The sequence below is a fragment of the Micromys minutus genome, assembly GCF_963924665.1.
Source record: "Micromys minutus genome assembly, chromosome: 1".
In the NCBI taxonomy this organism is placed as follows: domain Eukaryota; kingdom Metazoa; phylum Chordata; class Mammalia; order Rodentia; family Muridae; genus Micromys; species Micromys minutus.
Genome location: NC_137969.1, coordinates 65,828,166 through 65,850,045, shown reverse-complemented (window position 1 = coordinate 65,850,045; position 21,880 = coordinate 65,828,166). Strand labels below are relative to the sequence as shown.

General features: G+C 35.4%; 1 protein-coding gene across 3 annotated transcripts in view; it reads right to left on the bottom strand.

The window, feature by feature from the left end:
• The window catches only part of AKT3 (AKT serine/threonine kinase 3), a 246,318-nt gene that overhangs the window by 216,699 nt on the left and 7,739 nt on the right, over window positions 1-21,880 (bottom strand). For all 3 annotated transcript variants that reach the window (XR_013974863.1, XM_080909361.1, XM_080909362.1), the window contains exon 2: window positions 20,243-20,446. Coding sequence is in view for 2 of the 3 variants with exons in the window: in XM_080909361.1 (XP_080765487.1) it covers window positions 20,243-20,288 (46 nt within the window). In the remaining variant the exon portion in view is untranslated. The remainder of the gene's footprint in view (window positions 1-20,242; window positions 20,447-21,880) is intronic.

Genomic DNA, 21,880 nt, shown 5'->3' with positions numbered 1-21,880 from the left:
TAATAAGTTACAATTTCTGGTATAAATAAATCTTTTGGTATTCCCAGCATAATATTAACTACAGAAAAGCAATTATGAAGCAAAAAACACAATGCAGCCATTTTAGATGAACTTAATTTTTACTGAACAGACAACTAGCTGTTCATTCTGACTCACATCTGTAACCTAAGCACATGAGAGGTTAATGCAGAAGGATCATGAGTTTCAGATTAGTTTGAGCTACAGGTTGAATTCTATGGAAGCCAGGCTACATAACAAGACCCTGCCTCAACAAATAAACAAAACCCCCACATATGTATGTATACATATCAGAATGTCTGTTGAAGAAAGATGTTACTGAGGATGATAGTGACAGCCAACAGTTACTGTGAAATTACTATAGGCAAAGTATTTTGCATTGTTACTTAAAATTTCCTAATCACATCTCTGATAAGCAATACATCCAGAATTAAAATACAGATTTGTCTGACTTGAAAACTACAAACTTAGATCAAAAACTCAGGTGATAGCAGATGCTGTCGATGTGGAGAAACAGGAACACTCACTCATCCACTGTTGATGGGATTATAAACTGGTACAACCACTCTAGAAATCGGTCTGGCGGTTCCTCAGAAAATTGGACATAGTACTACCTGAGGACCCAGCTATACCACTCCTGGGCATATGCCCAAAAGATGGTCCAACATCTAACAAGAATACATGTTCCACAATGTTCATAGCAGCTTTATTTATAATAGCCAGAAGCTGGAAAGAACCCAGATGTCCTTCAGCAGAGGAATGAATAGAGAAATTGTGGTACATTTACACAATGGAGCACTACTCAGCTATTAAAAACAATGACTTCATGAGATTCCTAGGCATATGGATGGAAGCTATCATCCAGAGTGAGGTAACCCAGTCACAAAAGAACACTCATGGTATGTACTCAATATAAGTGGATACTAGCTCAAAAAGCTCAGAATACCCAAGAAACAATTCACAGAACTTATGAAGCTCAAAGAGAAGGAAGGCCAAAAGGTAGATGCCTCAGTCCTTCTTAGAAGAGAGAACAAAACACTTGTTGGAGAAAATAATGGGACAAATAGAGGAGCAGGAATTGGAGAAAAGATCATCCAGAGACTTCCTCACCTGAAGAGCCATCCCATATGTAGCCACTAAACCCAAGCACTATTACTGATGCCAAGTATTGCTTACTGCCAAATCTGATATGGATGCCTCCTCAGAGGCTCTTCCAGATCCATACTGATACAGAGGAGGATGCTTGCACCTAACCATTGAACTGAACATGGGGACCCCAATGAAGGAGCTAAAGAAAGGACTGAAGGAGCTGAAAGAGTCTGCAACCCCATGGGAAGAACAAAATTATTAACTATTCAAACCCACCACAGTTCCCAGGTACTAAAACACCAACCAATGAGTTCTTGTGGAAAGACCCATGGCTCCAGGTGTATATGCAGCAGAGAATATCATTCTCTGGCATCAATGGGAAGAGAGGACTTTGATCCAGCTAAGGCTCCTTTTCCCAGTATAGGGGAAAGCCAAGGTGCTGAGGTAGAAAAGGGAGGTTGGGAGAGGGTGCACCTTCATGGAGGTAATGGGAGGGGTAGAGGGATAGGATTGGTGGAAAGGGGATAACACCTGAATTGTAAATACAAAGAATATCCAATAAACAAAAGAAAACTACAAGCTTTTTCCACACATACACCATAACCTCTTCCTAGGCACACCACTTTGCATTCACTGTAATCAATATGGACATTTGAGTTGTAGCTGACAAAATGTAGAAAACAAGGAGTGCCACTGTTATGCTGGCCCACTGATATATCTGCTCTGGAAGGTCTTCTATGTCCTTTCCTATTCTTGCTTGGTGAGCATGCACCAACAGGAACCATTTGTAGTAGAGGTGGAACTACAGAGCACCAGTATACCACTCAGGAATACTACACTTGTGTTTTTACTTTACTGAACAAGATATAAATTCAATTTGTATACAAGAGTGTGTGCGTGTGTGTGTGTGTGTGTGTGTGTGTGTGTGTGTGTGTGTGTGTTTAACTATCTAAAGGACTGTAAGTCAAAGCAATTAACTTTAATAATTATCCCAAATTACATAAACTCTCAGAGAGACTAGATAAGTCAGTATATTAATAAGTATTATACGTAACAACACTAAAACAGTTTAAAATAATATTAAGAGAAAAACAACAACACTTTAAGATGGAAAGATCACAGAATATTAGCACTTGATATAAATCATGCTGAGGGTAATACAAAAGCTACAAAAGTAAATACTTCATGAGAAATAAGCATTCAGAGGCCATGTGCTACAAAGCAATATATGGAGAAGGCTGGAGCTAGAATGGTAGTTGGTGTGGCTCACTAGTGCCAGGTTAGGACATGTGGATCACTTCCCTAAACAAAAGAGTTACCAAGAACATAGAGTAGAAATTAATATATAAGTCATCTAATGTTATATAAACAAAAGTGGTACAAAACAGACCACAATAGGACGAGCCTAGCCAAATGTAGTGGCTTGTGGCTAAAATCACAAAACTGGGACAGTTAAGGCAGAGGGATTAGGAGTTCACACAGATAAGTAGAACCTAGAGCAATGGTTCTCAACCTTCCTAATGCTGCAACCCTTTAAAACAGTTCCTCATATTCTAGTGACCCCAAACATAAAATTATTTTGTTGCTACTTCACAGCTGTAATTTTGCTACTGTTCTTAATTGTGATACAAATATCTGTTATGCAGAGTATCTGGTGTGTGACCCCTAAAGGGGTTGTGACCCACAGGTGAGAACCACTGGATTAAAAGCATGCATCAGAAACTCTCGATTTAATCATTTAGAAAATATTAATATTTATTAATCAGCCCTTCATAACTCTCAGCTAGACGTCTAGCTCAGAAAATAAGAGAGAAGCTGATGAATCCTTACTTGGTATTTCATGACCAAAATTGAACAGGTTGAATGAGGAAAATAAAGGTCAATAGTAACTGTTTTGAAGCCCAAGCACCTAGAAAAAGTAAACCATCAGAACCAATAAAAAATGAAGCATAGTGTTGCAGTAAATATTAAAAATGGAATAGCTTATCTCTTTATTGGCACTTCGGTCTCACTCCAAAGGTGCCTCTTTAGTGTGGAGCCAAACGCACAAACTGTCACTCAGTCTGCAAGCCGTACTCTACACAGGGCTCCTTCCCTGGTGGTTCACTCTGCCCTCCCTAGTGCTTCTGCCCTTGTCCCGGGTGGAATTACCGCCCTACCCAGCACAAACATGACTCTAAGGCCCAATAACTTTTCATACAGGTTTATATATCAAACTCTCAATCCACAAACCCTCTACACAGTAAGATTACATCAAATGGACAAAGATACAGACTGCCCTTCCATATGAGATAAAAGACCTATAAAATCCTTAAAATATTCATAGCTCCCTAACGCCAAATAAGTCCACCTAGATCCAATTCATCCTTCCTGAGCTCCATCTTGATCCTCCTCTGTCCTTCTCTTCCCCTGGCCCCCTCCTCCTATCCTCTCTCCACCTTCCCTTCCCCTGCCTGGCTCTCGTCTTTATTTTACTAATTAAAATAGGAAGAAGCTTCTAATGAAGTCACCTGAGTGACTAGGAAGCCCTTGTGGAAGTAGAATTAACATCAAAATACAAAGGACCACAGGACAATCCACATCAGCATAGAGATTCTACAGCAAACACAGGCAACAGTCAGAGAAACAGGTTAAATATTAATCAGTCAATTATCATTTCTAATATAGTGAAAATTATAATTAAATATAACCATTATGCTCTAACTAAATATGCTACTACCCAAAGTCTCTCCCACTTCCAATTTCCATCAGATTCCATTCTACAAGTTCCACAGACAAAAACATTGTCAATAAAGTCTGTAAAACTTAGCAAAGCACATTTTGAAATTCTATAATGTAATCTTTTTAAATTTCTACACCACAAAACTTTTTATTTACTTTGCTCTAATTATTTCAGATAGCAATCTATTCTTAAACATTATTAATAATACACCCTTTAGAAAATGATACTAAACAGCTTACTGTTTAGTAAGCTTGTATGCAGCAAAAAATGTTGCCTTTCTCATTTAAAATTTACAGCAAAATATATGTAAAAGCATATAGGGCTAGGTTACATTAGCTGTTACATATCCTGATTATATTCTAAAGGCTACTTTGAAATACCAAGGATCGCCTTACTCTGGTTTATTAAAGCAAGTCTATATTTATGTATACATGGGAGTACATAAAACTTCCTGATTCTGGCAGAGTACATTCTGTTTCTCAACTCAAGTAGGTCCTAAAAATGCAATACATCTTAAGACATGCAACTCATATCTTTAAATGACAGACTATTCAAACAAAGCATTAGGCAAAATGACTTTGTAAAAAAAAACATGACCAAAGTAGGGCTGTGAGTAATTGTGCAACATGAGTACTTCACAATAAATATGGGATGTGTACTCTGCCTTAATGGTAACAACAAAAATTTAAACACAAGTGGTGGAAAATCCTTTTCCCTGCTCTTCTCAACAGTTCTGAGTAATTGATTTCAGTGCCCTTCCCTCAACAGAGACAGAGAGGGAAAAAAAACATGCTGCCAAGGAGCAGAGTAAAGAACACACTGTGCCCCTCCAGGCTTCACTCAGTAGCTGTGGGATGGATCAACATGTTTATCTGCTAATCCACAGCTGAGTTTGTTTTAAAGTGTTGTGGACTTGAAAGAAAAGATTTTTAGAATGTAACCAGTAAAAATCAGGTTCTTTGTACATAAAGCTCAAATATAAATAAATTTTCCATTTAATCAAAATGTTGATTTTCTTTTTTTTTTTAATGAAGATTATTTAAGGAAATTTCGGCTCTAAAACTTTTGATCTAAGGGTCAAGGACAGTACTGCTTCTTAGCTTTGCCAAAAGTTTTTGAAAGTCACTTCCTGTTCTAGGGAATGTTCACTGTTCTTAAATAAACAATAATAAAAGTCATTTCTACAACCACCTTGATTAGTCTTTCCTCTTAAATTCAGTGTTGGCCAAAGCAAAGGCTATGATTATATTCCTAAGGAAAAGTTTGAGCCTTTATTTGCCATTATATTTTTATTCATTTACTTGTGGGAAATTGTTAAATTATTAATATGTCCTGAATGATGATTATATGCTAGATACAAAAAGAAAAAGTGCAAAAAAGCTTTTAGTCCAGCTGAGATTATGGGATTTATCCAAATACATAATCTAGGCCATAAAAAGAGGAAACTATGAAGGCAAGTAACTGATTTAAGTTGGAAGTCATTATAAAGAAACCTTTCTGCAATAACAACTAGACTGGACTTAGTTTTGCAACTATTAATTATAAATTGAGGAGGGTTTTGCAAACAAGATCTCATGTAGTAAAGGTTAGCCTCCAAGCTGACACGCTATATGTAGCAAGATACTCTTCAAGTTTTCGTGCTCTGCTTTCTGCCTCTGAGTACTAGAATTATGGGCATGTGCAACCTGCTGAAAACAGACCTAGATCATTTGCATGCTAAACAATGACTCACTTTACCTCCTGAGCTACATCCTTAGCACATTAATCAGAACTGTAAACACACACATACACAAACCCCTTCTTTGTATCATTCCAGGAATTTAAAAGGCCAAACTATGGGGGAAGAGTTAGTACAGAAAAGGACAAAATTCATATGGCTCTAAAAATAAAGCAACAGCTTCATGCAGAAATCAAGAAATCCATATTATCTCTGTAAGAAGAAAACTGATGACCACCACCTCTAGTTTATTTTCACTGAGAACTAGAGCTTAGAACTCAGATCATTTTCTAATAAGTCAAATGCTCAAATAACTTCCAATTATCTCAATCCTCCAAATACAGTGAACTACCCTTTTAAAAGTAAATGTATCACAGTCACATAATTCAGTGAATAAAACAAAACACCAGAACAAACATTTTGAAATTATCTTAGAATAAAACTTTTACATCGCAAATCAGGAATGACTACTAAACTATGAAAATAGCAAACACATCGACATTTATGTAGTTCACAGTATAAAAGTTAGATAATTAAGAAAGTATTTCAAAGCATAAAATTGCCGCTCCAAAAATATAAATGCATACATACTTATCATCAACTCATATACAACAAGCCTTAAGATCTAGAAAAACAGTACATACTACAGAAAAGGAAACATGCAAACAAAAACTTAAAATGTTTATCCTATTAGGTCCAGTAGCTAGCTGGAGTGATTAAACTACTTTAATTTCACTAACTCATCACAGCTACTCTCTAATTACACATATTCTATTAAGACCCAGTAAATTTAAATTATTTAACCAAAGTAAAACTGGCAACAGAATCTATGAATCTAATTACCACAAATGAAAGATCTTTCCCCCACAAGAAAATATACAAGGTTTTTAGTCTTTCTAAGAATTCAAAAAGCTTCACTTCATTTACTGATCTTTCAACGTTTGGTCTCAGAATCTGGCTAAAATTAATCACAGTATTCAAAAAAGGAAGAATCAAGTTTCAAGCAAGTATGTGACAAACAGAAGTCAGAACACATCCATAGATTTAATGTTGATGGTCATTTTTTTTCAAGCATTCTCCATTTTACTATCAATACCATCCAAAAAAAGCATTCATCATCTATCCTCTCCTGATAAATGTTGGCATATAAGCAATATGAAAGATATACTGTAAAAGAGAACCAGAAGAAAATAAGGCCTACATTTCAAGCATTCAGATTTCTCCATTAATAGAAAGTTCAATGACAGTTTCAACTTCTCTAGAACTACACAGAAGGTGGATACAGAGGCCTAGAGTTGCAGCACACAGAAGGCTGACACAGAATTGGTAGGAGTTTGAGATTTGCCTGAACTTCATGTTAATTACCAGTTCAGCCAAGACCAAGTAAGACCATGTGTATCGGGCCTGGGTGGGGGTGGGGACAGAGCGGGAAAGAAAGAGAGAGGAAAGACAACATAGAACAGCATTAATTAAAGCAAAATCAAGGTTTAGTTGCACAACTACCCACTCTGTGAGCAACATTCTTGAGTTCTCCCATTTTGTTGATCTTCACACATTTATGTTTTTATGTTCTCTTAATATCATTTAAATATATTATCTGACAATCTGGAAGGTTTTTTTATTCCAGTTTTTTTTAAACTTAGTTCTTTATTATTATTGTGTATATGGTGTGTGAATACAGGTATGGGGCAATATGTGAAGGTCAGAAGATTGATAAAGTTGATGCTCTCCAACCACCTTTATGTGAGCTCCAGGGATTGAACTCCAATCAGGCTAACACAAATCTTTATCTGCAGAACTGTCTATGCCAGCCCCACTTTATTGCTTGGGGTTTTTGTGTTTGACCCTCCTATGATGTCTACTTATTCCCACTGCACTTAACTGTCAGTGAGTCCCTTTGCCAGCTCTTGCTTGTTTGGTTTAATCTTTCATTTTTATATTTGTAGTTTCCCATGTACAATGGCTTTGGACTGTTGGGTTTATATTTAATTATAAGACACTAAAAAAAAAGTTGAACTATACACATAAAGAAAGGACTTGACAACTGGGAGCTAGTAAGCTAACAGCATATGAAGACGTTGGTATATCTTCAGTTTTACACAGAGGATGGGCAGGACAGGTATAGCTGAAGTTCTGGAAAAAAGTAGAAGATGACAGCCCAGAGTTCCTCAGTTCAGATGTGTATTTCACCTTGGTTTCCCTATTTTAACCTCATCAGCTATCTACTACCCTGTTTTTCAACCCAGAAACATTCTCTATGACTATGAAAAGAATAAACTTTGATCTCCTAAATCTATGGGTTGAGTTCAAACTAACTATCCATCTCAAAATATGTGAGTTTAACTGAAGCCCATACCTGTTAGTTTCTCAATTGAACCTATTTCAGTCATCTCTCACTCCTACCTTCCTTTGCCAAGTACTGAGAACTTCAGAAAAACACAGTATTGTACTTTATATGGCTAGCACTGTGCCTTAAAAGCTATGTTCACTCATTGGAGTCCATTACTGCATGTCCACCAGCTTTGTTTTTTAAAAAATAGAAATTTATTTCTGTCTTCTATGGTAATCTCTTATCTCATTCTTTTTCTTCCATTTGGAGTAATTGCAAGGTTTAGAGAAAGAAAAGGAGATAAATGTCTGTTATTATTATATGTCTAACTGTTATTCTGACCTGCTAGAATGTGCTTTTAAGATCAGGATACAGAATGTAGGGTTCATTACGAGAGTGAAAATTCCTCAATGTATTAGAGCATCGAAACCTTTCATCAGATTCTATCTAAAGATAGATATAGACAGGACAGTTGTTGCTGTGTACTGGGAGAAGAATTGAGAGTCTGATGTTTTAATGAATACAAACTTTCAGTTTTCCAAGACCAAAAGAAAAAAAAATAAGGAATGGCTGCATTACAATAAAACAAATAAATGGCAGTGAACTAAACTACTTTTTAAAGGCAAATATATGTCACCTATTCAAAGCCTCTTTTATCAAAGATCACCCCTGTAGTTATCTTATTTACCCACAACTTTCTAACACATATCATGGTTTACTTCCTTCATAATACTTATCACTACATGAAATGTTCCTGTTAATTACTTGTTTATTATCTCCATCCTCCCATTAGAGAGTAGACAGCTGGGACACATTCCAACAGTAATTACACACACGCTAATAAGAATATGATAGGAAAGAACTCAATAAACATGCAGTAATTAATAAATAAATGAAGTGGCAGGTACTAGAGGCTTAGGCAAAAGAAGTGCCTGAGCAACATAAGAGTGATGGACAAAGAAGGATGGAAAGAAAGTGGCCCAGGGATGGATGAGAGGTATTCAATGAGAATGTTAAAGACAAAAAAGTTGCTGTTACCCAAATTAACACCTCCTCTATTTACACAGCTAGTGTAGTTACAGAAAGCGAGGAAGATGGTCATTAATAATCTGTGGAGAAAGGGAGAGAAGAAAGGATGGGAAGGACAAAGAGGGTCTTTAATGATATTTTGAGGAGGTAGAAATGAAGAGACGAAGGGCTTAACTATTTAAGACAGTAACTTGGCTCATTCCAGGATCTCAGAGAATTGTACTGTCACACCTGTAACTGTTTTTTCATGAGTGCTTTAGACATTTCCTTTTTTTTTTTTTTTTTAATTTTATTTTGGGGTAGGCTAAGGTGGGAAAGACTTGGGGTTTTGAGCAAGCATTCACTGTATAGCCTACACTGGTCTCCCACACACCTGAACCTAATTGATTTTAGTTAAATTAGGTATATGAAGAAGCTGGGAATTTTAAGTTTCTTTGATTTCATTTTCATGTTGCAATATGATTTTTCCTACTATCTCAAAATTCTTCAAACTTCTGTTCCATTCAGAAATTTCAAGACAGCCCTGCAATTCTATCACAACAACCCAGCTACACAACTCCTGTGTATAAACAGTAAAAACTTAAACACAAAGATACCAACACATACTTCTTTACTGTGCTCCCCTCCTCTAGGCAGTGTGGGAGATTACTTTGTATGAAACTTTAAAAATTAAAAAATATCATTAAGGTATTAATATATTTTATAAGAGACTATAATATTCTAATATAACATATTTATAATGATTAAAACCATGTTTTACTTATATAATATATGAAATGAATAATCCAACACTAGAAAAGATTCTTCATAATTCTGTAATATTAAAATTGAAGACTTCAGAAGCAGAAATGGAAAATGGTTTAATAAATAAAGAACTGAGAACCTAAGTTTGATCCCCAGGACCCACACTGCAGGAGAAAAACCTATTCCCAAAACTTGAAATGTGGTAATTTATTTTTAAAAACTTAGAAGTACACTATGAGTACTATAAGAAGTAAACAGTATTCATGATATGCATACATACATACATACATATACATACATACATACATATATATTTCAGAATCTCTAACCTGTCTCTAGCCTGTGAGTGCATGCATGCATGTATAAATCTTCCAGAATCATAAACACTACTACATTCTCACTCTAGAGTCCCACTTTTCTAATACTGACCAATAGAAAAATTCTGCTCAGCCGCCTTGGCCAGGAAAAATTACTCAATAAATTCTCCCAATTTCTCTGCTGTTAGTTCCATTGCAAACTGACAGGAGCATGGTTCAGGAACCCTAGTACTGCCCTGATGAGGGCGCTGTGCACAATACAGACAGTGTCCATACCTTTGATCTAGTGCTTTTGCCCTTTCCCGGCCCTGAAATCCCGGCCCTGGGAACTTCAAGAGATATTTTTCTTTATTCATTCATTTAATACTGATTAACAGGTTGTATGTTGAAGTAACTAGCAAACAGCTCCTATTCTTGAGAAGTTTTCAATAGAAAGTTGTATATAATGACCAAATACAAAGCTATAAGGCAAAGATCAATTGGAATCTAACAAACAAGAGCAAACATTCTAACTTTGAAAGACTGTGAGCTACAGAAAGATACTGAAACAATATTAAAATTTAGCCTTGAAGATTTTTACTGACAAAGAGAAAAATATAGCAGTGCCAACCAGAAACTAGCATATGTTAAAACACAGAAAAAATACAACTGCAGAAATGTGTAGTCAGCACAAAAGGTAATTCAGAAAGCTAACAAGCAAATAAGTTTTCTGATTGCAAAGACACTAGAAGCTGTAAAGATAGTTACTCAAGAGAAGATATGAGCTCAGTAGGTACAGCTTTGTAGTTCCCATTGAGATCTAAGCAGTGACTGACATAAGAACACTTTCATCTTTTCCACTATTAGGGGGTTTTAAGTCTTCTTGTCCAACAGTTCCGACCTCCCATACTTGGTATTAATAATTTCTGTAAGCATTCAACTAGACAGCAAATAACAAAGCTTACATTTTATATCTATATTTTAAAACACATGCCTAGCAGGTTCTAGTATAGCAGTAGAATACTTTACAACAAACTAATCTATATATAAAATTTCCGATTCTATATAAAATAATTCTTTAAAAATTACTTAAAGAAATTGTAAAAAAAATGGAACATTTTTAAGTTTATGTTGACTAAAGAGGATTTATTCAGAATGACAACTCATACATCCATATTTTAAAAGAAAAAGGAAATGGTCACTTCAATAGTAACAATAAAATATTTCAGAAAAACTGGAAACCACTGCATAAAATTCAGCACAGCAGAAAGAAGGGAATGCAGCCTGACAAATCGTAGAAAAGGAAAAGTAACCACTAACAGAGAATTTATGGTAAAAATACACATTCTCTTATTAAACAGTGTATTAGAGATCTTACCCAGTAAAATATGGCCACAAACGAGAATTAAAAGACATGCAGGAATGTCCAACCTTTAGATATAGCAACATAAATTTGTCATCTATAAAGTTCACATGCAAACTATACAAATTAAATAAGAGAAAAGTGCTCAATATTTTAACTAAGATTGCAATGTTGGGCAGTGTTTACATACAGCTATACTTGGCCACGAGCACCCACCCCATGAGCCACAAGCTATTTATACCTGACTTGTAGAAATGGAGAAAAGAAGAATTCTGGTTCTTTAAAGATAACTTTACCTTCTAAATAGAAAAATCTTTAAACTAACATTAAGAAATAAAGAGATATATTTCCCTGGTAAAGTATTTGCCTTGTGCATACAGAAAACAAACAAACATTCACACGTTAACTAAATGAAGCTACAAGTCAGTACACATAACTTCACTGTTAACTGGAATACACCAAAGTCTGTGTCTGTGCCACAGCAACTCCATGAAACCTAACGAAAGCTTATCACTTGATGGTACATCCTATTATGTTCTCTTGCTTGCCATTTTAAAAATAAGTGTGTGAAAATTGTAAAAAAATAAAAAATAAAAATTTAAACCAATTCCATATTACAAATACATTAATTACATCTCTAATTTTCATAGCCAAACTGGTTGTGGTGCTCACATGTAATCCCAGGAAGTAGAGTAAGAAGGATAAAAGTTCAAAGCCAGCCTCACCATAGTGCAAGTTCAAGGCCAGTCCTGGTTATCTAAGACCTATCTCAAAACATAAGTAAAAAACTTTAAACTAACTAACTCTGTCTCAACAGTTGCAGCTGACTTCTCTAACCTAACCTATGGCTTACACAGTCCCCATCACAGCTATGTGCTCTCTATGAAGAAAGGTTACTACTAGCTAGCAAACAGGACATCAAGTTGTCTTTTTCTTTCTTCTTACCCACTTTATAATTTATTTCACAAGAGACTTCAGAAATAAAGCATGAACAAAAGAACACAAAATAAAGAAAAATGAAAAACTCTCAACCTTTTTCACTTTAAAAAAAAAGTTTTGCTTTCCACAACAAATTATGTAATTTTACTATATAAACAACAGCACAAATCACAACAAAGCCTGCTTACAATCCTTATGTTGCTACAGTGTATTTTGCATAATAGGACTTGGCTCCCATGAGACAATTTATAGACAAAACTGTTATCTCACCAAATCTAATTTAACTGAACTATTTCATATAATGCAAGACAAGTATTCTATTGACAGACATGATAGATATTATAATTAAAAGATAAGAAAAATAGTTATTTGAAGTCACAACTGGTTTACAACAGAGTAACAATATAGGAAGGTTCACTCTTTAGATACTAAAACAACAAACAGGTATAACAAATTCATACTGGTATCATTTTATCAATGAAAATGTTTTCAGTAAGTTATCTCTTGAATTTGTTTTAATTTCCCAAGTCACATTAAGAATTAACTGACTACTAAAATAGTAGAACCTAATGGTTTATCAAAGAACTGACTTTCTACATTCAAAATTTACTACTTAGTGCTACAGTTGGGGTGTGATAAAGACACCCAAACATCTTTTGAGATATTAGATTTGGTGGCAGCTTGCAGACGTTATAAAAGCTTTGAGAGTGACACGTGAAGTCATTAGGGTCACTGGTGCCATGCTCCACCTGAGTAGTTCTCCTGAGACTATTTTAGTTCCCACAAGAGAACACTTACAAAAGAGCAATCACTGCCCATCTTCTCTCCATGTCTCCTGTCCCTAAATGTGATGGCTTGCACTCCCACAGAGTTATCATCAGCCACATGACAGGGAACTTTCAGGAAAGCTGAGTACACATAGGTGACATACACTTGAGCCTCCAAAATACTAACTAAACTAAATAAACATCTTTTTTACAAAATATCCTATTTCAAATATTTTATCACAGTATTAAAAAGTAGGCTAAAATATTTCGGTATTTTAAAAAACAGTATCAAAAGTTATAAAAAGTGATTATTTTTAATTAAATTTTATTGGATATTCTCCTTATTTACATTTCAAATGTTATCCCCATTCCCCCCACTCTCATCCTCCACCCCCTAAATTTATTACTGCATTTTAATTTTATCATGTAAATCTTTTAAACTTGTTGAATTTCCCATTTTATTAATGTACCATATTCCTACAATAGGAATAGATATAATAAACTCATAAAGCTGGAAGCAAAGCTCTACATCTAGCTTTAAAGTTTTAGCATCACCCAGAACAATAAGCTGTTTTTTGAACAATACAGTAAGTATTGCTACAGGTCCACCATAGAGGAACATGCAGGTTTAGCTTAGCCCATACTTAGTAATAACTGTCAATTCTACACTAGTAATGCTTTGTGTGTCATCTAAATTACTGTCTTCAACTGCTATAAAAAAGTACACAAGATAATTTTATTATTGATAAATCTCTAACAAATGAGACTAAGAAAGCATTTATCCTATATAAATATCAGTATTTACCTCCTTTTCCTCATTGTCTGGGAAAGTATTTACTCAAAAATCGACTTACATTAAAAGTACAAATAAGGGGCTGGAGAGATAGCTGAGCAGTTAAGAGCATTGACTGCTCTTCCAGAGGTCCTGAGTTCAATTCCCAGCACCCACATGTGGCTCACAACCATCTATAACAGGGACCCAATACCCTCTTCTTATGTGTCTGAAGACTGCTATAGTGTATTCATATAAATAAATAATTTTTAAGAACAAATAAGGTAGTAGCCAGAAAGAAGCTAAATTATTAAGAACTTATTCAAACAGGCTTGAGAAATAAGACTAACATTCCAACTAGGAACTGTATGTTTTATGGCTTTTACAGTGGTTGGAGGGTGAGCTCTATCACTGATCAGCCACAGAACAACTCTTGGCAATGATTTGAACTTCATCCTTACTTTTTATATTTTACTCACTAGCATAAGTAATTTTAATACCTTCTTTCTACACTTAACACTTAAACCTGTGAAGCAGACATTTATTTCCAAACAAATACACCAGAGATCAGGTTATAATTATATGACCAGGATTTTAAAAAATGCATTTGGGAGGAGAAATTCTTGGAACCAAAGAAAAATTAAGAAGCAACAGCTTATACTGTAAAATGTTTGACTGAAACATCAAATTATTACTTAAACAATAATAAAATTGTCTGACAGAATAGTGGAAGGTACCTAAGTTTATTTACTCTAGTGTTTCAACTAATGCTTTCAAGAGTACAATTAATTACCATAACAAATTCTAACTCAGCAAACTTATTTGTCAATAATACAGAGAAAATGATTAAAAACAAAAATGGAGAGCACTGCCAGTAACCCAATCCTCTTGTAACTGTACCATGAGGCACCTAAAACCATCACCAAGAATTATAATCAACTAACCAAAATACTTAAAGAGAAGGAAAACTACTTCAAAATAAAATCTACTGTTCAAAACTATTATAAGAAAAAGCAACTATAAACTACAAAGAATTCCTAGAAATATAAAGTAACAGCAGAAGTAATTCAGAAACATACTGAAAGAAAAAGTAAATTAAATGTCCAAGAAAAATTTCTCTCCTTCCTAAAAAGGCATAAAAAATAAAGAATTTTTTTTACATCTCAGATTAATTTAGATGCCCTAGGAAATAAGAAAATGCACAAGAGAAAAAATAACGGAAGACATAAAAAACACTATAGAAAGGATGACAGACCTAAACTTCCATATTCAAATTGTACACTAAAACTGTAAACACAGGTAGTGTTGCAGAGATGGCTCAGTGGTTAAGAGCACTGGCTGCTCTTCCAGAAGTACTGAGTTCAATCCCCAGCAATCACATGGTGACTCACAACCATCTGTAATGGGATCTGGTGCCCTTCTTTGGATGAAAAAAGGTACAGTGTACTCATACAAATAAATATATCTAAAAAAAATATTTTTAAAGACAGTAAACAAAATGAACAAAATTACGCAGCAATTCATTCTCCTTTAATTTCATAATTCCAAAGATACAGAAGCATCAACAAGTTCCAGAGAACAAAAATGGGTTTCCTATGAAGAAATAATTCATGAGTATCATACCTCTCCTCAGTAGAACTACTTACTAAAAGCAAAACAGTACAACTTTCAAAGTTCTGGATGAAAGCATTTTTTACCTTGCCAATCCTCTTAGTATTTTTTTAGGTTTTTTTCTTTTTTTATTGGATATTTTATGTATTTACATTTCAAATGTTATCCCCTTTTGCCCCACTCCATAACCTCTACCCACTCTCCCTGCTTCTATGAAGATGCTCCCACTCCCACCCACCCACTCCTATCTCAACGCCCTGGTTTCTCCTCCTATTGATGCTAGCCAAGGCCATCCTCTGCTATATATATGGCTGGAGCCATGGGTCCCTCCATATGTACTCTTTGGTTGATGGTTAGTCCCTGGAAGCTCTGGGGGGTCTGGTTGGTTGATATTGTTGTTCCCTTCAGCTCCTTCAGTCCTTTCTCTAACTTCTCCATGACTTCATGAAACTCTTAGGCAATGGATGGAACTAGAAAATATCCTGAGTGAAGTAACCCAGTCACAAAAGAATACACATGGTATGCACTCACTGATAAATATATTAGTCCAAAAGCTTGGAAAACTCAAGATACAGTTCACAGACCATATGAAGATCAAGAAGAAGGAAGACCAAACTGTGTGCATCAGTCCTTCTTAGAAGGGGGAACAAAATATGGGAATAAATACAGGGACAAACAGTGGAGCAGGAACTGAAGGAAAGGTCATCCAGAGACTGCCTTACCTAGGGATTCATCCTATATGCAGCCACCAAACCCAGTGATAGGAGCCTAATATGGATGTCTCCTGAGAGACGTGGTCTTGCCAGTGCCTTACTGATGCAGATGAAGATGCTTGCAACTAACCATTGGACTGAAAGCAATTTAAATGTGAATTATATGCACAGCCAAGAAACGTACCAGACATGAAAGTCAAAAGAACAGATTTAAATATGTAGGTATCATATTCAGAAAGCAGTGCACTAGTACTTCAAACGTTGTGAATAAAAAAGCTAAACAATCAATAAAGTGTATGTGTCCTTCAATCAGCAGGGGGGAAAACATGCCCATCAGAATGTTCAGGGAAAGCCACACTGTGGCCAATATCTACAGTTCCAAACTTGGGAGAACTGAGGTAGGAGGAACATAAGTAGGATATGTATGACTGAAAGTCAAAAACAAAGAAAAGAAATTCAAGAAAAACAATCATACAAACAATAAAAGATATGCAGTTGAGAACTGAGGTATGAAAAAATCTCTTTTATATTTAAGGTACTATCCTATCACTAGCATTAAATAATTATAATGTTATTTGTTGCTTTTCAGAATCAACAAGTTTAACTACCATAAGCCTTGGCAATATACAATAAATATTATAGTGGCACAATCCATGACCAGAATGTTGGAAATTCAAATTGTTTACAAATAGCAAATTTAGAAATAAAGTTCCCAAAACTGGTGGTCTAATATCAAAGTTTTAGCCATAGAGCCAACCCCTTCCCCCAAATAGGAGGAAAAGGTGAACAGGTCTTCAAAGCTATTTCATTTTCATAACAGAAACACTAGAGTGTGTGAAAATGGCTATCTGAAAATAAAGTATTGTGTATTGTATGCACAATTAGAATACTAATCAACAGAAGAATTAAAAATAAAGTCTATAATGACTATCTCTAAAGAGAGGAACCAGCTGAAGAAGTAAAACATAGAAGGATTTTTATATTTCATTTCTTACTTTTGAGTACTACTCACATTATGTTCAGATGGCTATTATTTCTCAATATCATGAACATAAATTCAGAAAAACATATGTACACAGGAGAGGGAGGAAGGAGGATTGAAAACTTCTCTGATCAATGTAGGAAGAACAATACTTTTTATGTGCCATTTTCTTTGTTTTCTATTACCTATTTTATGGGCTAAATAGTAACCTTCCATCACAGTTCTTCAGAAAAGATGCACTTTAACAGACTCAAGAAACATCTAAGGCTTTAGACTAACATGAAGATACAGACAGCCAGATTCATTATTTAATTTGATCTCACAATGATCTTACAAAAGCAGGTTTTAGGAACTAATAAAAGATATTTTTAAAGTTTTAAGTGACTTGGCACCTTTCTCTCCTTTGCTCCCCTCCCAAAAAAAAAAAAGAATATAAACTAGTTAAAAAAAGCAAAGCACTAAAATCTGAAAATGCTTTCCAAATACATGAGACTAAAGTAAAGACAAATGTAGCAACACAAATGGTCAGTCACTTTGGAAACTAAATTGACAGTTTTCTAAATTTAAACAGGCACTTACCATGTAACCCGCAATCTTATCCTAGGTTATTACCCAATACAAATGGAAACATACTATAAGAAGGCATATACTCAATGTTCATAAAACTTTCCTCACAATATCCAGAGACAATTCTGTAGGTTTATGTTAAGTCAATATCTGATTGGACAAGGAGAGGAGGTGGGAAAAAGGAGAGGAAATGGAAGAGGAAGAATCAGGGAGTAAAAGGCAAGAGGAGGAGTGAGGAGAAGGGAAGAAGGCACAGGGAACAGGAGGAAGGTTAACGGCAAGTTATAAGGGATCTCCTAGAGGGGACTAGAGAGTGTAGTGGTAAATCTACGCAATATAGACGTGCAGCTTGTGTTCCTAATTACTGAGCTATGTTTTCATTGAATGGATTTATTTGGGTTGAAGAGGATATTGCAACACAAATCAAATTTCTACCAAGTATTAAAAAGACAAAGCCAAGAGTAGTAACACATGCCTATTATCCCAGTACTCAAGAGACCTAGACAGGAGGATTACCAAGTTGAGTAACTAACTACCTAAGCTACATATTAAGTCTAAGTACAACTTGCGTATAAAGTGAGGTTATGTTTCAAAAAGAAAATTAGTTAAAAACTAATAATTGAAGAACTGTATTTCCAGAAGCAGTTCTACCTTTCACATCAACTATATGAGTAAAGCAGAGAAGTACTGAACTAAAACCACATGGGAAGTACTTCCTAGAGTGAGAGGAGTGTTCTCCTGCAGGACTGAAGTGTCTGTCACATCACCATAAATGTTAGGCACAACTCATTCCAATATCATTTGAAATATTTATTGTACACAAATTATAACATAAGGCCTATTTTAAAATTCCAAAGGGTATAATTACATTTAGCAACTGACAACAGCTCTTTAGCATGGGCGCTAACCAAAGATCTTCAAAGAAATGAAAATCAGTGCTGAAGAGGTAACTTGCAACTATCAAATAGGACCTAAAAGGATCCTTCATCCTACTGAATTAGGTCATGTAGGTAGACAGGTATAGTGACTGAGGAACTATCCCAGAAGTCCAGATCTCTAATAAACATGCAGGTTAAGTAAGAAGGTGGTCACTCACACTATAAACAAGCTTTACAGCAGTTATTTAGTAATAAAAAAATTATGTCTTTAACTAAAAAGAATAGACAAAAAATATATAGTAAAAGTACATCATATAAACAAAAAATATATAATTAAACAAAGAAAATTACTGTCCACATTTGGATTTTTATATAAGAGTTTTAATTTACCTAATTTATGGGCCTGTTTAGTCTTGTAGGTTAAATGTAAGTGTAAATTGTCCTGAAGCTGTTTGTATTTTAATGCTAATTCCACTTCCCCAAGAAGGGCTACCTAGTGACCTGACTCCAACTGGACCTTCCCATTTTTTTTTTTTAACAGACTTAGTTCATTTATTTTGTATTTTATAAAAACCCTTATGTGCTAGACACAGATGGAGCCTAGGTCCTCTGAACAGTGACTCTGGTGTGAGTTTTCACAAGATGATCAGTGAATTCCTGATAAGGAGACTTGGTGAACACAGTTTCTTTCCAGAGGTCAGGGGTCAAGTAGCTGTAGGTCTTTGAGATGGCATCGAAGGTGGCCTTGGCAAAGTTGCCTAAGGTGGCAGTGCAACCTTCCCATTTTAATTAGTAAAATAAAAAAAAAAAAAAGCCAGTGACTGGGCAGGAGAGGGAAGTAGAGAGGGCTGAAAGGTTGGAGGAGGTCAAAGGATGGAGCGGGAATGTCTTGGCAACATGGAGCTTCCTAAGGACCAGCTAGACCCAGGTGATAGTCACTGGTGTTAAAAGGCTAAGAACATTAAGGTTTTACAGTCTAATATCTCATATAGAAGGGCAGTTTGTATCTTTGTCTATTTGATGCAATCTTGTTGTGTAGAGGGCTTGTGGATTGAGAGTTGAATATATAAACCTGTATGAAAAGCTATTGGGCTGTAGAGTTGTGTTTGTAGGATTTTGGGGTAGAGAAACACCCCAGGACAGAGGCAGAGAAAAGGTGGTAGTAAACTGCCAGGAAAGGGAGTTGCAGGGACAGAGTTGGGCCACTGAGGTTAGCTCAGACCTGGCGCCAGAGGTGCTCTGCTGCTCTGTATCAGGGTCCGGCCTGAGGAGTGAGACCAGGAATGGTAGAGAGATAAACTGATTTTTTATTTTTTAATATTTACTTCAACATGTAAGCCCTTGCCTTACTATGTTAAGACTTTATGCTACCATACAAATTGACACAATGTTGTAATCTTTATCTAAATATTAATATATCATTATGTAGACACAAGAGTCCTTTTCTATGTTAAATAATCCTTTGAAATCTGTTGAATCTGAAGACATTGCAGAAAAATACATTACTAACATGCAAAAATCTAATGTCCTACTTAAAACCTGTAAAATTCAAGAATTAGAAGAAAATCCCTAAATAAGAAAATTCCTAACATACATGGTAAACCTTATTTACAGCACATCCAACTTAACCAACTCTCAGCATCACACTCAAGCTCAGCACTTTCACCAACCACACTGTTCTCAGTTTTGCTGAGCACCTTACTTACCCCTCTTCTGAACCCAACCTTCTTTCACAATGGTAACATCGCTCATGATGGCTCCCCTCTGAGCCCCCAACTTGGAGAAATGGTGCTATGCAAGATCAGTTTTAGGATTTGGATTCTTTTCTGCTGCTGTGCTGCTGTGCTGCTGCTGCTGCTGCTGCTCTTGTTGCTGCTGCCCTTCCCACACTCTAGTGATGATGACTCAGCCTGGAAGGAAGTATTGAAGAAAGAATTTCTTTTTTTTCCATTCTTGAACTCACACAGCAATAACAAACAACTAAGTCTTTGTAAATGTCTTCAATTGGCCTGACCACATAAAGTCTAGCTTTTCAAACATGGGGGACTTAATAAATAGTTCTATGAGTACACTGCATTGGTCTTGTGACAGATGCTAAATGATAGTGAAACATTTAACCTAAGTGACTGAAATTTAATGTCCTAACAAAATCACTGTCAGATCTACAAAAACACAGAAAGCATGTTTTGTACTGTATACAAAAGGTGAAGGAGAAAAATAAAAGTTGAGTGGCCCAAATCCCTTTAATGTCAAAAAAAAAAAAAAAAAAAAAAAAAAAAAAAAAAAGTTATGTCAAAGTGTTTGTAAGTAGTTTTAGTTGCTTTATTTTATGTTAAATACAATGTGGCAAGAAACTAACATTTATATAATCTGCCTTGTTCTAAAAATACTTTGGGTAGATCACACTCAAAATACAACATTAAGTCATCTATTTTCTTGGGTAGATAAAAAAGTAGAACAAAAGGAATACGAAAGTATAAAAGACATGCCAAAAATGTTAGTCTGTCATCCTCTGAGAACCTTCACAACTCTTGTTATTAACTTCATCTCACAGCACTGAGAAACTGGGGCTTACAGAGAATAAGTAATTGCTACATTTCAAGACAGTAAGTTGTAGAGCCAAAATTCAGAGTGCCAACTCCAAAATTGGCACTCTTCGTTTCAAAACTCTGTATGTAAAAGGTGAATCAAAAATTTAAAATGAAATACTTTGGGGAAATTGCAAATTCAAAAACATGATAGGTTTCAGTGTTAATGTCTGTAATACAAAAAGAAGAGAACTGCTCAGACGAAATAGTGTTTCCTAAGATAGTAAACAGAAATTTATCCCCTAGGTCTTTACATGGTAACTTAGTAAAAAGGCTTCTTCAAGGCATCTTTACATATAAAGCAATAAGCTTAATGAACTGTACTATTATTGTCCCTATCAATCTAAGAAGGGAAATGCTGCCACAGAACTTTGTTGAAGTACTTCCACATCTGCAAAAATATGGACCAGTGTTAAGTGACACATAACATAAACTTAAGTAAACAGAAAAAAAATGGTTATATAGACTAACTGTACTCTATGAAGTTGGACCTTCATAAAGAGTGCATAGCATTAAATTCAAGGTTAAATTCCCAGATAGTACTGAACTAGATTACAAGTCCTCTTCCAATACAAATTATGTACAAAGCCTACCCACTTATCAATCAGTGACCAAAACTAGACATCCTCTACACAATCTGACAAAGGCTAGTGGTCCACCGAAGACCACCCTATCATGGGCTATGCAAGTATGTCATGCACAATACATAAAAGCAGGGACAGGACTACTCAAAATTAATTATGGAGACGTGTTGCT